This window comes from Corapipo altera, unplaced genomic scaffold (genome assembly GCF_003945725.1).
Source record: "Corapipo altera isolate COAL_440 unplaced genomic scaffold, ASM394572v1 2b, whole genome shotgun sequence".
Lineage (NCBI taxonomy): Eukaryota > Metazoa > Chordata > Aves > Passeriformes > Pipridae > Corapipo > Corapipo altera.
This window is the reverse complement of record NW_020884874.1, coordinates 7,844,667-7,858,809: the sequence shown is the minus strand read 5'-3', so window position 1 is coordinate 7,858,809 and position 14,143 is coordinate 7,844,667. Positions and strand designations below refer to the sequence as shown.

The 14,143-nt window shown below is 37.7% G+C and overlaps 1 protein-coding gene across 1 annotated transcript in view; it reads left to right on the top strand.

Moving 5' to 3' along the window:
• Window positions 1-14,143, top strand: part of PDSS2 (decaprenyl diphosphate synthase subunit 2) — a 120,172-nt gene that overhangs the window by 43,973 nt on the left and 62,056 nt on the right. The window contains exon 2 of the mRNA XM_027634198.1: window positions 5,485-5,616. Coding sequence (XP_027489999.1) covers window positions 5,485-5,616 — 132 coding nt within the window. The remainder of the gene's footprint in view (window positions 1-5,484; window positions 5,617-14,143) is intronic.

Below are 14,143 nucleotides of genomic sequence, written 5' to 3'. Positions count from 1 at the left end.
ATGTGGGTTGCAGAGCATCCCTCCCTTTGCCCATGCTCAAAGCACATGTCATGTCAAGGCTGATTCTCCTCTACGCATTTGGCTGTGGACATGGGAATGGACCAGGGTTTTTAATTCATTCTGGAGATATGTTGTGCAGAAGGGTATTGAATATATACTTGAAACTTGGGTAGCAGGTGAAAAAAAAGTTGCTGTAGACTGCTGTTAGCATATACCACATACGTAAGATTGAATGTTCCTAGTCATCATATGCGTGTTTGAGTGTGATCATATGGTCATATGGTGAATCCTGTGTGCATATACAGTGGTTTAACATCTCTTTAAAAACTGAGTATGTCAGAGAGTTTTCTCTTATTTACTTCTGACAAGTCATTAATGAAGCAAATTGGATAAAAGCCCTTAGGCTGGTATTTCTTGCATTTCTAATAAGGAAGCTGACAATCTTGCTGAGTAGCTCCATGCCTTACCTCTAGTGCTAGATATAGAATTGTCAGTTATAATTGACTTCAAAAAAGTCGGTTATTTTTTAAATGTATCTGCACCTGTAGCCATGAGTGCCTCCTGATAACCCTTCTATACTGAGCAAAATAGAAGGTACTTTCCTGAGATGTTACAGATTATTCAAAACTGCATTTGTATTGTCACATCTGGGATTGTCAGTCTGAATTTGTCAGAGGGGTTTCTTTTTTAGAATAGTTTGTATTTCATCCTAAAACTATCCTGTGTTTTCAACGACACTATCCTAGGTTTATAAATCTTCTTCATCAACGTAATTGATTTTGGTTGTGTTACACTTTCTCAGCTGCTTTTTATTGGAGCTGTGTGAACAGCTGATTTTTTTACTCCTTTCACTTGACAACTGAAGGGGGAGTATAGAGGAATGGAATCTTTCACTGTTTTCCTTCCTCTTGTAGCTACTACACAGATGATTGATCTTGTCAGTGGGACACGTTCAATAAAATGCATGGAAAGGAAGGGCAAAAATCACCAGAGGAGGTGAGGAGGACAGTGATCTGTTCACTTCAACTCCTACCAGCAGACCTGTGGCTAGAGCACACGCGTGGGTGATGGTGGAGGGGCTCCTCTGGGGTGACTGAGGACAGAGCTGCAAATCCTGCAGCTCTTGCTTCCTTCGGTCACGAGCGGAACCTTTGGGACTGACAACATTTATCTGAACATCTAACACCCCCTTTATGTCCATTCCAAAATACATTACCACATCAGTTTTGATGTGGAATTTGGTCTGTATTCTACGTAGTTAAATTTGAGTTAGCACTAGTGCCCATGAGTATGGTTTCTTTTTTTTTTTTTTTTTTTTTACTTTCTGTTTGGTACCATGAAATTACCCCCATGTCCAGCTCCTCCTTACAGTAACTGTTGTATTTGCCATGTTTCCTTTCTGTTGTTTAAATTCACAGGTTAATGTAATGCAAAAAAGTGTTAAGAATGTAACCTGGCTTTGTCTCATGCAAATAATTTAAAATCTTTGTGGTATTTAAATAGGATTGCTCAAAAATACAAATGATGCTTGCAATGAATAGCAGATTTTTTTTTTTTTAATGAAAGTGTAAATTACTTATGGAGTTAAACCTGACAATTATTGGAGGTTAAAATTCTACTGAAATAGGTGCACACGTGGAGCAATACACAAAGCACTAAGTGAAATGCTCATGTTTGCTTGATTTATTCTCTGCAGCAGACGGACTTTGGTAGTAGGAGGTGTAATTTGCAGCACATTAGCTATTAGCCATGTCATTGCTTGAGTGGGTGGTGTGAGTCTCGGGTGCATGTACAGTGTCACACCGCGCATGTGTCAGAGCCAGGCGCTTCTCCCCTCTACTGTAAGATGCGTTTTTTGTGAACACTGTTCTGTATTTAAAACTGTGAATTGCCGGTTTTCAGATGGGTTATTCTGTGACACAGAAAATATCCAGAATAATGCCTTTCCCTCCTTTCCTCCCCCCTCCCTGCTGTTCCCTCCCCTAATTCTTAATGTTTTGCAAAACTGGATTGTAGAGGTGTTTGACTTTCCTACCTTTTTTGTTATGTAGTCCTCTGAGGATGAAGTATGTCATTTGCAGGATACCCAGCCTGTAACTTACAGGAAGCAGAATTGTGCTAACAGTTGGGGGGTTTTTGGGTGCCCTGTGCGTGCACTTGTGGTGTTCAGCAGAGGTTTTCCAGAAGTGTCAGCTTGATGCATCTTTTTTGGTGTGCACAATTTCATTTGTGATGCTTTTAGTTCACCTTTTTTTTTTTTTTTCCCCCTGGAGGCACCTGTCTCCTGCCACATACCCATCAAGACTAATTGCACCATCTGGAAGATTTTTGTGTTGCTGTTACTTGTGCAGGGTATCTCTGGGGAGCTTAATTCAGAATGTGAATGTGACCCCTGAAGCCATGTCAAGTAGCTGCAGTAGTTTCTAGTGTCTAAAGGATGATCACCATAGGCTTTATTTGTTTCAAGTGTAATGTGGTTTGCTTTAGTGTGGATGTGTTATGTGTCAGTAACACAACTTCAGTCATGTTTTGAAAATGGAGTTTGACTACTAGTTTGGTAATTCACAGAATATCCTGTCTAAAAGTACATCCAAACCATATGTAACATATAGGCTGTAGAAATGATAGACATGTTGCTCCTTATTATTTGATTTTTATGTCCTCTTCTCCTTCCCCCCCCCCATCCCCAGCTGCACTTCTCATTAACAGTTTTCTGTTAAGAATGCAAGGTATTCATTGCTAGCTGTGTTGCAAGCCCCCTGAACAGCTCTGAAACACTTGTTTGGGCAATTGCTGCAGACCTGTTCAAGTATTTTCAGCACAGGTAATTTTCTTCTCCTGTTCCTCACTTAGTTTGAATCAGGTAAAAGTGCTTCACTTCTAGTGTCTATCTAGGCAGTGGCTTTTTTAAAGGCCAGTTCATAATCCTGTGATGAACACCTTTTTTCTCTACTTTTGTCATATCCCGTCCCATGGCAAGCTGTAGAGCACTGGGCACAAAAAACCAAAGTGTTCTGATTGTTAAAAGTATCACTAGAATTTGCTATGCTTTTTTTAAAAGGCATTATTCATTTCTCATGGAATCCTGCCTTTAATAATTCACTCAGATTTTACCAGATATGTGGGAAAAAAGCAATTATTTTCCTAAAACCAATTTTCTTCAAAAATGGAGTTGTAAATAGTGTTGAGGAAATATATTTAAATTTAGTTGCATCATCTGTGTACCTTATGTGGCTGTGAGTAATGTGGTCAACTGAAGTTCAAGCCAGAGAAGTACTTACACCACCACAAACAATTATGAGTTCTGTATACAGGATATGTACACACTATATATTATTCATTATATGTATTTTCTGTTTTTCCCTGGGTGGTTTAATGTTCATTGTGGCTCTGACTTTGGAAATCTGTGGAGTTTTAAGTCTATAACTGTCTTGGCTGCATTCTGTTAACTGTATATTGGAGCATGGTAAGAAAGAATTATGTATTTATGTGCTCGGTGAGAATAGAGTTATGCAGGTTATAAATTCAGAGTGTTGAAGGCAAGCAGCTGTCCCCTGCTCCTTAAGATCCCTCACTACTTGTACCCACTAAACAAAATAAAGGTGCACATTGCAAGACCACAGTGTGTGCCCTTGTGAAGAGATCTGAGCTGTGCAAACTTCTGTGGATTTGAGTGACTAGAAAGTGCTGGGAACTGAACAAAAAAAAAAAAAAAAGGTAATTTCTGCTTGAGGAAGTTAAACAGTATCTTCCTTTCACTGCTTTTTGTGCTATTTTAGTCAGAGTTGCTGTGAGTGTGGGATGTCACGCTGCCAGGCTCAAAGGGCACACCTGACCTGCCCGGGGTGGGCCAGCCTGTTTAGTCTGCAGGTGAAACAAATAGCACGTGGGAAGATTATAGAGGCTCAGAAGTCATGACCTCATTTGGCTAATTAGATCTCACCAGAGATAAAAATGTTGTGGGTTGTGGTAAAAAGCCATACTGACCTCCTATTATCTTAATTGATCATGGCATTTGTAGGGTGCAGCTGCACTGAGTGTGAGCTCAAAAGCTTTTCTGGAGGGAGAAATATTAACCTGGAATCAGTATGGGTGTGAAGATCAAGCCCAGTAGCTGTCAAGCTCCAGCTACCTAGATGGATCTGCTCATTCTCCTCCTAGAGGATATATTTTGTGCCATTTTCCCATCACTGCCCCGTGGGCTGTAAAGACTCAAGAAGTCAGGATTTTATTTGCAGTAACACAGGAACTTTCACACAGAAGGGTGCTATGTAAATTATTATTTTCATGTTTGTGTCTGTGTTAATGAAGTAGCATACAGAATATATTCTTGCATTGTGAAGTAATGACAAAATGCCAAATGAAACTTTAGCTTGCATCCACTGTTTTCTTTATTCAAACAAACTTGCAATATGAACAGCCTAGATTTTCATTCAGCTGTTTTAAGGATAGTTCCATTTTGGTTTCCTTCAGTTATTAGGGCTAAAATTATACTCTGGAATAAAATGAGTTAAAGTGATTGTAATGTGGTTCTTCATATGATTTATTTAAGGAATATTTACATGATATAAGAGGTATGGGCTCTTATTTATTGAAAATTAGCTTACAAATTTAATAGCGTCTGGAATGTATTGTCCTTTTGTCTCGGTATTTAGCCATATTGATGAATGTAGGAAGTAGAAAGTAGTTTGAGAAGAACAGGAAGAATACAATTGGAGACATTGCAGTCCAAAAGGAAAGCTAAGCTCGCCTTAAAACAAATTAATTTCTGAGGTGGTGTATCTAAGTGGTCATTTAGAATTGCTCTCAACAAATACGATTTTGTGGGTAGTTTCCTTCTGAACCCAAATTTAAAGTTGTAGCATTCGAAACAGTTCTTTTGTTTAGAACAACCCATCTGTACTTCATTTATCTCCAACTTTTATTGTACATATTTCGTCAGTTTCTGCTAAGTTTTATTTCTAATACACTGGAACCTGTTTTATGTACTGTACCCTCTGTTCATAACCACTCTGATCTAAACAGCTTTCTTTCAGCAGGTTATAGATTTTGGTTGTGCCATTCCTCGTTTGCCTTTCTTCTCATGAAGTGGAAGGCTTCTTCTGGCTTTTTTGTATTTCAGACAAGAAACTGAAAGCTCTTATGTTCCTGTTAGAATAGATCACATTGAATTATTTTGAAATACTCCTGTCATGACATGATGTGAAATGCAAGAGACATGCTGCTCCTTGAAAATAACCAAGGTTTAATTAAATCCTGAATACTTGTTTTTCTCTGCAATAGCAGTATTTCATTGTAAGTGTCAGGGAAGGCATGACAGAAGATCATGATTCATGATTGCAACTTACTTCCTTGTGAACATGAATATTAAAGACTTGATGAAGCAGTGGCAGCCCGAGGTCTTTCTTTTTTTCCACTTTGGTATGACCAGTGAAAATGGGGTTGTGAAAACATGCTTTTTTTTTTTTTCTTTCCTTTTTCCAGGGGTTTTGTGTATGACAGCCGAAACAATTTACAAATGCGAGGTTTGGTCATATTGCTGATTTCCAAAGCTGCTGGACCCAGCACGGCAGAGCTCTCTTTCCAGCACAACATGGTCAGTGGAATTTATTCCAGGTATGTAGTAACTTTCCTCAAGCATAATACCCTAAAGTATACGTAATGGGCATTTTCATGGTAGTATCAAAGCATCTTAAGTGGCCTGTTCAGCTGTTCAGGAAAATCAGTACTTACCTAATCACAAAACTTGGTTCTTCAGGTTTATTATAAGCTTTCCACAGTGAAAACCATTTTTTACTGTTTGTATGGCTCATATCTTAATTGTGGCTTTTGGCCAGAACCAAATTGAGGCCATTTGGGTCAAAGACAGCTGAAAAATTTATGTTAAGAAGTACTTGGAATTAAAAGAAACCAAAGATGCTAGAAAATGTTTTTAATTAGAGTATTTTCATTTTGATTTACTCTGATGTTATTTGGGTACATGTGCTTACTAGAAATTTCAGAGTGAGAACCAGTTGGTTTGACTGAGCACATCAGTTTCTGTATAGCCCATTTGAAGGATATTTTCCCACAAAACAGCAGCATAGAATAAAGTTTTTACCTCCCACATATCACAGCAGATTTACTGAACTTACCACTACTTTTCCTCAGGCTTTCACTGAGATGTTTCTGCTTCATTGCGTTCCTAAATATTTTTTAAGTTTTTAAGCTAAGATACTTAATACTAGTAACAACAGTAATCAAAATCAGTGGTTGCTGTCCTTTGTATATTGGGCAGTGAACTATTCCATTAAAGTAAGTAATGAGATCTGGTTGAAAAATTGTAAAATTTGAATTTTTTAAAATCCTTTTGAAAAATCATGTGTGCTGCTTGGTTGAGGAAACAAGACTGTTGTATTTTACGTTAATTGTATTTCTGACCACTGTGATATATTAAATGAAGATGCACAAACTTAGTGACATGTTTGTATCCTGATTTAGTTTAAAATGCAGAGGTAGTATTTTAGAGTTGAAAAGACCAAACAAAGAAAGATGTTAAAATATATGTAGTATCTTAAAATAGCAGAGAAGGAAAATATGTATGAATTAACATAGACAGAAATAACAATAAGTAAGAAAAAGAACAAGGCTGTAAAAGAGGCTTGTTATGGAAGACTTTGTTGTCCCTTTAGCTGTTTAATTTGATTCTTGTTTTGTTTCATCTATAATGTCCCCTTAGGGTTGTAAAATTTTTATATTTATATGCAAATGATGCTGTATGAAAGCATAATTCTAGTTAGTTAATTATGGCACAGGAGGTATTTTAGTTTGTTTTGTAAATGAATAAAAAGGTTTACCTTAAATGTGCCTCATAGAAGCAGAGAAAAAGCATTACTTTTTTGATAAGTAAGTTCTTGAGTATGATGATTCTGACCATGGAGGAAACGTTTGAGCATTTAAAGCTGCCGTTGGGAAGGTGACTAGTGGAAGTGTTCATTAAGGAGCAAATAAGACCTTGAATTAATAATGAGCCATTTGGTGTAAATGGACATAATTGGAATTATGCCAGTTCAACCAGCCGAAAATCTAGCCTAATAATCTAAGTTTGAGCAAGTCAATAGCCATTATAATATCTGGTTCAGAGTTACAAAGGTACTCCAAAAATGAAGCACTTTTGAATACGCCCACACAGGTTCACTTAAGGTTCATTACTGTCTGCAGAAGTGATAACTGTGGAGTTGTTAATTTAAATGGATTTTCAATGACACTTTAAGTCTCCAGAACAGTGTAAATACAAGCAAACTTGCTGCTGCGTTGTTTCATTTTGTGCCACGGTGGTCAGTTCTTGCCCTACACTGAAGTCACTGTGGGCTTTGATTTTTGACTTTGGATTTCTTTCTTTATTTAAAGTACTTTTGCAACTACACTTTTAAATGTGAGTCTTATTTCTGATTTTCATTTTTGTATTGTATAAAGCTAAGAGAACAAGCAGCTTGTAGAATTGTAATCTTAGAGGGCTTTTGTGATTTTTTTTTTTTAATGCATTACAAATACTGTTTTACAAACTGCTTTCTTCTGAATAAGAACAAAAGGATATTGTTTTCCATCAGTACATTTTTGTCTGATATCTTGGCTGCATTGTAATTATATATGGTGTGTATATTGGACATATATATCAAAGGCAAACTATATCCCTCAGTGATATGAAGTGAAGAAATGCGCTTAATCCTTTATTGTTCAAGTCTCCAGTGTTGGAAAGCATTTTTTGGAAATAGATCCTTACAGATTTTCAGCTCAACTGTAAACTATACAGCTCTTTTTGTTGCCATGCCATATAATTACTTCATCTTTATATATTTTACTGGAAATATTATTTCTGGCACTGAAATGAGCATCTTTATTGCCTGATACTTACGTGCTGTGAACATTATATTGTGGACTATTAGCTGAGATATGGCTCACTTGATTTTAGGATACTTAGCAGTGATTAATTAATTACATTTCTGTAATCTGAGCATGAGCTAAGTTGTTCCAGTACTTGTCAGCGACTGCACCCACCCAGTTTTTCTTTTCCCAGTGTTTGTGTTGGAACCAGTTCTTGTACTGTCTTTAAATACTTGGTTCTGCAGCAGATAGCCAGGTTACATCAGTCCACTGTAACTGGTGCTACAGTCAATGTACAATGTGTGGCCAGGAAGGTGTAACAGTGTAGTAAATTATTTAACTTAGAAAACCACAAAAAAATGTGGTGGACTTTTTCATCCTGGATTTTGGCATGTTCTGTGTAACTTCCTCTCCCTATTTCATGTTCTTGTATGGCAATATAAACAAGCAATACAATAACTATAATTAAAATAGACACTGAGACCTGAGTTTGGAATAGCAAAAACTTTTTTTTCTTATCCTGTTCTCTAGAAATGTCAATTCATGGAACAATTGACCTAAATGTATAAAAACAGATTATCTAGCTTCTTAGTGGGCATCTGTTTTTCACTGGTACACAATGGAACAAAACTGATGGCTGCTACCAGAGAGCAACGTTTTCCAGAATAATGAGGATTACGATTTAGGTAGTTACAGGAACAGGGCTGGTGTAGTTAAATGGTGCTGCCGCTGGCCAGCATTGCCTCCAGCTTTAGCACTTCATAATTTGCAGGAGTCATGATCTGCCTGCATTAAGCTGGGGCCATGGGGGTCATTGTATGCAAGGATATTGCCTTTGAGCCATGCTGAAGATAAGGGAGGAAATGTTATAAAAGCCTGCTTGGCATGCTTTACTCTGTACAGCCACCTCCCTATCATGTTGGCAGCAACCTGACTTTATTCCTATTGGCAGGGAAAAGAACCTGGCTTTATTTCCAGCTCAGCACCAGTGATCCCAAAAGAGGATGAAGAGAAGTAGCAGAATGATAAACAGCTCTATTTCAGGTGCTGGACAGATTCCCAAAAGTTGAAACTTTCTGCTGGTCTCTTAGTATTAAAGAAAATATTTCCTTGGCTACAGAAGCATTGCAAATATAAGGATGAATTGCAGTGCTCACTACAGAGTATGTAGTGTCATGTAAGGGTTGATGTCATTGCCTGTAGTCAAGCAAAGTATGCATCCTATATTCCCTTGAAACTCCTTACTCCTGTGCTGAAGAGAAAGCAGAACTCCCATTTGGGTTTAGGCAGAATCGAAGTAACAATAATTTATCACGTGAATGGTATCAGAGAACACCTTAGATGAGACACAGGGGGCTAGAGCTTCATAAGAGCTTTGAGACGCATTTCCTGACTGGTGATTACACTAGAGCCTGACACTACATTGCCTTCTGTCAGAGCAAACTCACTTGTATACTCACTCAAGTATGTAGCTTGCTGTTATTTTACTTTACTGATGAAAGTGAGGTTTTTAATTGGAACTCCAGGGTCATGTGGTCTCTAAACACTGACAGCTTTATGCTTCATGGTTGGAGCTAGATTCTTACAGTTGAAGATACTAAGACTGGCTTGGATCCTCTCATGAAGTACCCAAAGGGGTGTCTTTTTCTTTTCATGTCTGGCACCATCAGACACTACTGGCTGGAGACTGAGGAATCACCTTGGCTTTGTATTGAGCAATGAATTAATTCTTGACACAACCTCTATATTGCCGCTTAAAATGCAAGTGACACCAAAGAACAGGTTTGGGCTGTCTCTTCAGGACTCAGTATCCTTGGCTCTAATACAATAAGTTAGATTTTTCTCTCTCTCATGTTTTGTCTTTTTTTTTTTTTTTTTTTTTTTTTTTGCTATTAGTGCCAATTTCAAAAATACCCTCTAGTACTGACATCCATTGAGTCAGCTCTGCAGATTTCCTTGGATGCTTATCAGAGATTTAAACAAAAAAACAATCCTTTTTTCAGTCAAATCTGCTGGTGCGTTGACAATGGCGGATACTACGGTCATTGAAAAGCAAAGACCTTTTTATTCTACCGGTCTCTGCGTGTCTATCTTACTGGAGATGGCGACATATAAAGTACTGATACTGAACCTGATAAGTTCACCTGGTAAATTCAGTAGATTGCTGGATTTGGACTATCAGTACTGGGCTCTGTCCTTGCCCCTTCTTCAGAATGATGCAGCTGGTCTTTTTAGCTCTGGGAATTCATCTTATTGCAAGATGAACACGCTTTCCTGCAAGAAGGTGCTCGCTGGATAAACTTGTCTCTGAATCAGAATCCTTCCTGCTGCTTAGAAGAGTAGTGGCAATACTGTAGTGACAGGAATCATGAACATAGAATCCTGTTACTTAGTGTTTTAGTAATGATTTTGGAACCAGCATCGATGCTGCTTCCAATAAAAGCCCGATTTAAGAGTAAGTAGGCAGCAGATGCCAACTCCTTGTTATGGTGATGGGTCTTTTTTCTCATTGTATTCCAGTAGTAATACTTATTAATTGCCCAGGGTACCCTTTTTGGGAGGTTTACACACACATGGGTCACACAGTCTGATTTCACACGCTTTTTGTCATTGTGGCCATACCAAAGTCATGTTGTTCTAACCTTCTCTAAAGGAACACTGTTTTCGAATTTAAATCCAGATCTCAACCAGAGAACCATTCACCCTTAGGTTGCTTTTTCTCTGAAAGATTCTTTGGTTGCAAAGAAGTCAGGAGGGGTTAGGTGTCTTCCTAAGGTCCATAAGGACAGAGGACATATAGCTGTGTCCCTTTGCAGTTCCACCTAGCTTTCTTCCAGTATTTTTTGCTACATATGAAGACAAAGCTTTGCCTTAATTTTCTTCCCCTGTATTCCAAAGAGCTTTGTGCCATCTTCAGAGAAAGTTTGACCTTCCATTAACCTCATTTAGGATTAACCAGATGCTGTTGATAGCACATCAGGTTCACAGGATAATTGAAGTTGTAAGGGATATCGGGAGGTCTGTAGACCAACCTTCTTCTGAAAGTGGAGTCAGCAGTGAGGTCAGACTCATCTAGCTTTCTTCACGAAGGTCAGGTCTTTCAAGAACATAGTCTTCCCAAGGTGATAATCAAGATGTGTTTTAAACAGATAAGTGAATGTTCTGCAGCCCTGCCTGTAGCCTCATGCTCTGTGTTTAATGCTGTCACTGGTGTGCATTCACGTATATATAGCTCACAAGAGGCCACATTGATGTTGGCATAATCTAGCCTGTTAGGTGTCCTTTAGGTCATTTGAAAGCTTAAGTATCCAAAGAACTTTCCATCCCAAGATTTTCAGAATTAGAAATGGTGACTGTGTCAAGGCCTATTATGAAAACACAAGCATAAAGGTCTTGTCTCTCTTAGGGATGTGCAACTGAGTATTAGGGACAAATTGCTGTGTGTTTTTGGGACACTAGGAATCTCTTCTATTTCTTGAGGTGACAGCTCACCATCTGCAGCTCTCTCTGTTCTTTCTCTAAAACCCATGGCAGCTGTAACAAAGGTGATGCTATGCTTGTTAATGCAGTCTTTATTACTGTATGCATGAAAGGCACTCAGGCTGTCTCCTGGGAATTGAAGGTTATGTGAATGATGGTCCTTGGACAACTTCAGTCTGCAAAGAAAAATATGGACTAGGGTAGTCAAAAGCTTAGAGGTAATATACTGGTTATAGTTTGCTTTTGAGACTCGCAGTCTGCACAAATTTACACAAATGAACACTGGTTTGTTGACTTCACTTATGTATGTGGCCTGGACTGCTGTTGGACTGTGATTTTATGGTTGAGGAGAATCTGAAATGGCAACACTCTGTTTTATGTATTTAGCATAACAGCATATGAGGTGTGAGCACACCTTCTCTGGAAATTGAGAAAATGTAAAAGGTGTTCTGCTTTTTGGAATGTAGAATTCCAAAATGCATGAAAAGTAGAATAAATACTGCATAAGGATGTGCACCTTCGGCTCTGTGTTCCCTGAGAGCTCCAGTTGTTGGCAAGTAGCCTCTGTCCTGTCTTTGTGAATACAGTCAAACATCTGAGAGATGATAATGCTGTTCTTGACTCAGATGGCTATTGCATCTCCAGTTGGAGTAGATGACTACAATAGCAAAGGGCTACCTTCTGGTTTAGGAGCAGGTCAGTGTTACTCTGGCAAAAGAGGTCTTTTTACTGTGTAAGCTGTATCTTCTCTTACTCAGCTCAGCAGTAAAGTTTTGGCAGCAGATTCTTTCTACTGTAGACGAGTTTAAAGATGTTTGTAATTTTAAATAATTGATTAAATCCTTTCCCACTGAAGTGTGTCTCCATATTAATATATATTCGATTATTTATTAGTTCCATGGAAAGAAATCAGATAGTTCTCCTTTAAAAGAAAGAAAGGAAAATGTGAATCCATTACAAAGCATCATAGCTAATAAGCCGTGACAAACATGAGTAAATTTTGGTGCAGATGGTGAGGTTACAGTACAGCAATACAATAGTATTGCTACAGTGTAAGTGACACTTAGAGGTTACTTTGACTTGTTTGCTGTTACATTTTACAAAAGCCTTCTTTTTACCTTGTATGGTGTAGGTTTATCTGTGGACAAATTCTATTTGAGAGTTACTGTAAAAGGCAAAACTCAAATGAAATAAAACCAAAGAAAAGCCATACAAATTATGATTTTGGTACCTACAAAAATACAAAGAGCACAAGTGTGTGACTTTTCACCTCATCTTCAGATCTTGCCTTTTTTTCAGTTTCTATTCTCTGAGCTGTACAGCATTGGAGATTTGATTTGACTGTTTCTTACCTTCATATTTTGAAGTAAATAAGTGATTTCTAACTCTATCATGAACTCATGTCATGTGAAGAGTACTTTTGTATTTGTAAGAAGTTGGTTTTTTTCCCCATTACTACTTTTCTGAGTTTACTACTAATGGAAACTAAGATTTACCCTGACCTGGTGCAATGCAGAGGGAGTGGCTGTGAACCAGAGTTTTGGAGTCCTCATGCTACATTGCACCTCTTCCTATCAATGACATAAATCATAGTGAATATGTTTAAACAAAATATAAAGGAAGAAATGAGAAAAATGTAGTAAGATCAATAGTGTATATAGGAACTCAAAGAAGGCAAAGCTTTTTTCTTTTGTGTGATGTAAGTATTCAAACTGGGAGTTTTAGTGCAGAATAGCTGTTGCACTTTAAATTCACACTGGCTTATTGTGCACAAGCCCTGGGTCTCAGCTGCAGATATTGCAGAGATTAATCTTATTAATGGAACTGCTAATTGGTGTTTGACTTCTAATTATAGTAACAATAGGCCATAACAATCTATCCTCACCTTTACTGGGGCACATTAGGACTCTTTATCATAAAAATGATTTCCTCTGGGACTTACTGTTCTTATTCCTATCTTCTGGAAGGCTGGCTTTCAGCAAAGGTACAGTATCCCAACTAGCATGTACTTTGAAAGCTTAGCTAATTAACTGGTAGAGAAAATGCATGATCCTAAAATATTCAATATCTAAGTACATTAAGAAGTACAATGCTCTTGACAAAACTGTTTGAAAGATAATGGGAAAAGTATGTCAAAATATGAGCAGTGATGTCTTTTATAATCCTTGAGAAATATATAATTTTGTCTCCCAATCCCTGGTAGCTTTTCCATAGCTTTTAGTGAGAGGAAATCTAAGCGGTTATTCTAAATTATTCTATTTAGATTTTACTCTCCATGATTAATCCTATGAGATTCTTCATCTCATTTACAAGACGAGTCTCAGGAGATGAAAAGCACATACAACTTGATTACATATTCCTATTGATCATCTTGCATCCTCAACAATAAAAATCAACTCCAAATACAAATCTAAGAATATTACTAATTCATTACAACCAGTACTTTTCTTCATTAACTTTTATTGTTTTCAGCATACATAGCATGTGCAAATACAGCAATTCTATGTCAAATAGGAAAAAGTCCTCTCCTTATGTTGTAGAATAATAAAAAGGCACTGCATTAGAGCTGATCAAAGACAGTGCAGAGATATGGGCTCAAGTCTTGTTCAGAATAAGTCTGTTTAGCACTAGATAGCTGAGCAGTATGTGCATTGCAAAGTGAGTTTTGTTTTCTATTTTAAAAAGAAAGTAATTTTCACTATCAAAGAAAGCACAGTAGGGATGACTTACCTTGGAGAAATCATAATGCTGCCTCTGTCTGTCCAGCCCTTCCTTTTCTTGAAGCTTCTTCCTCCCAGTG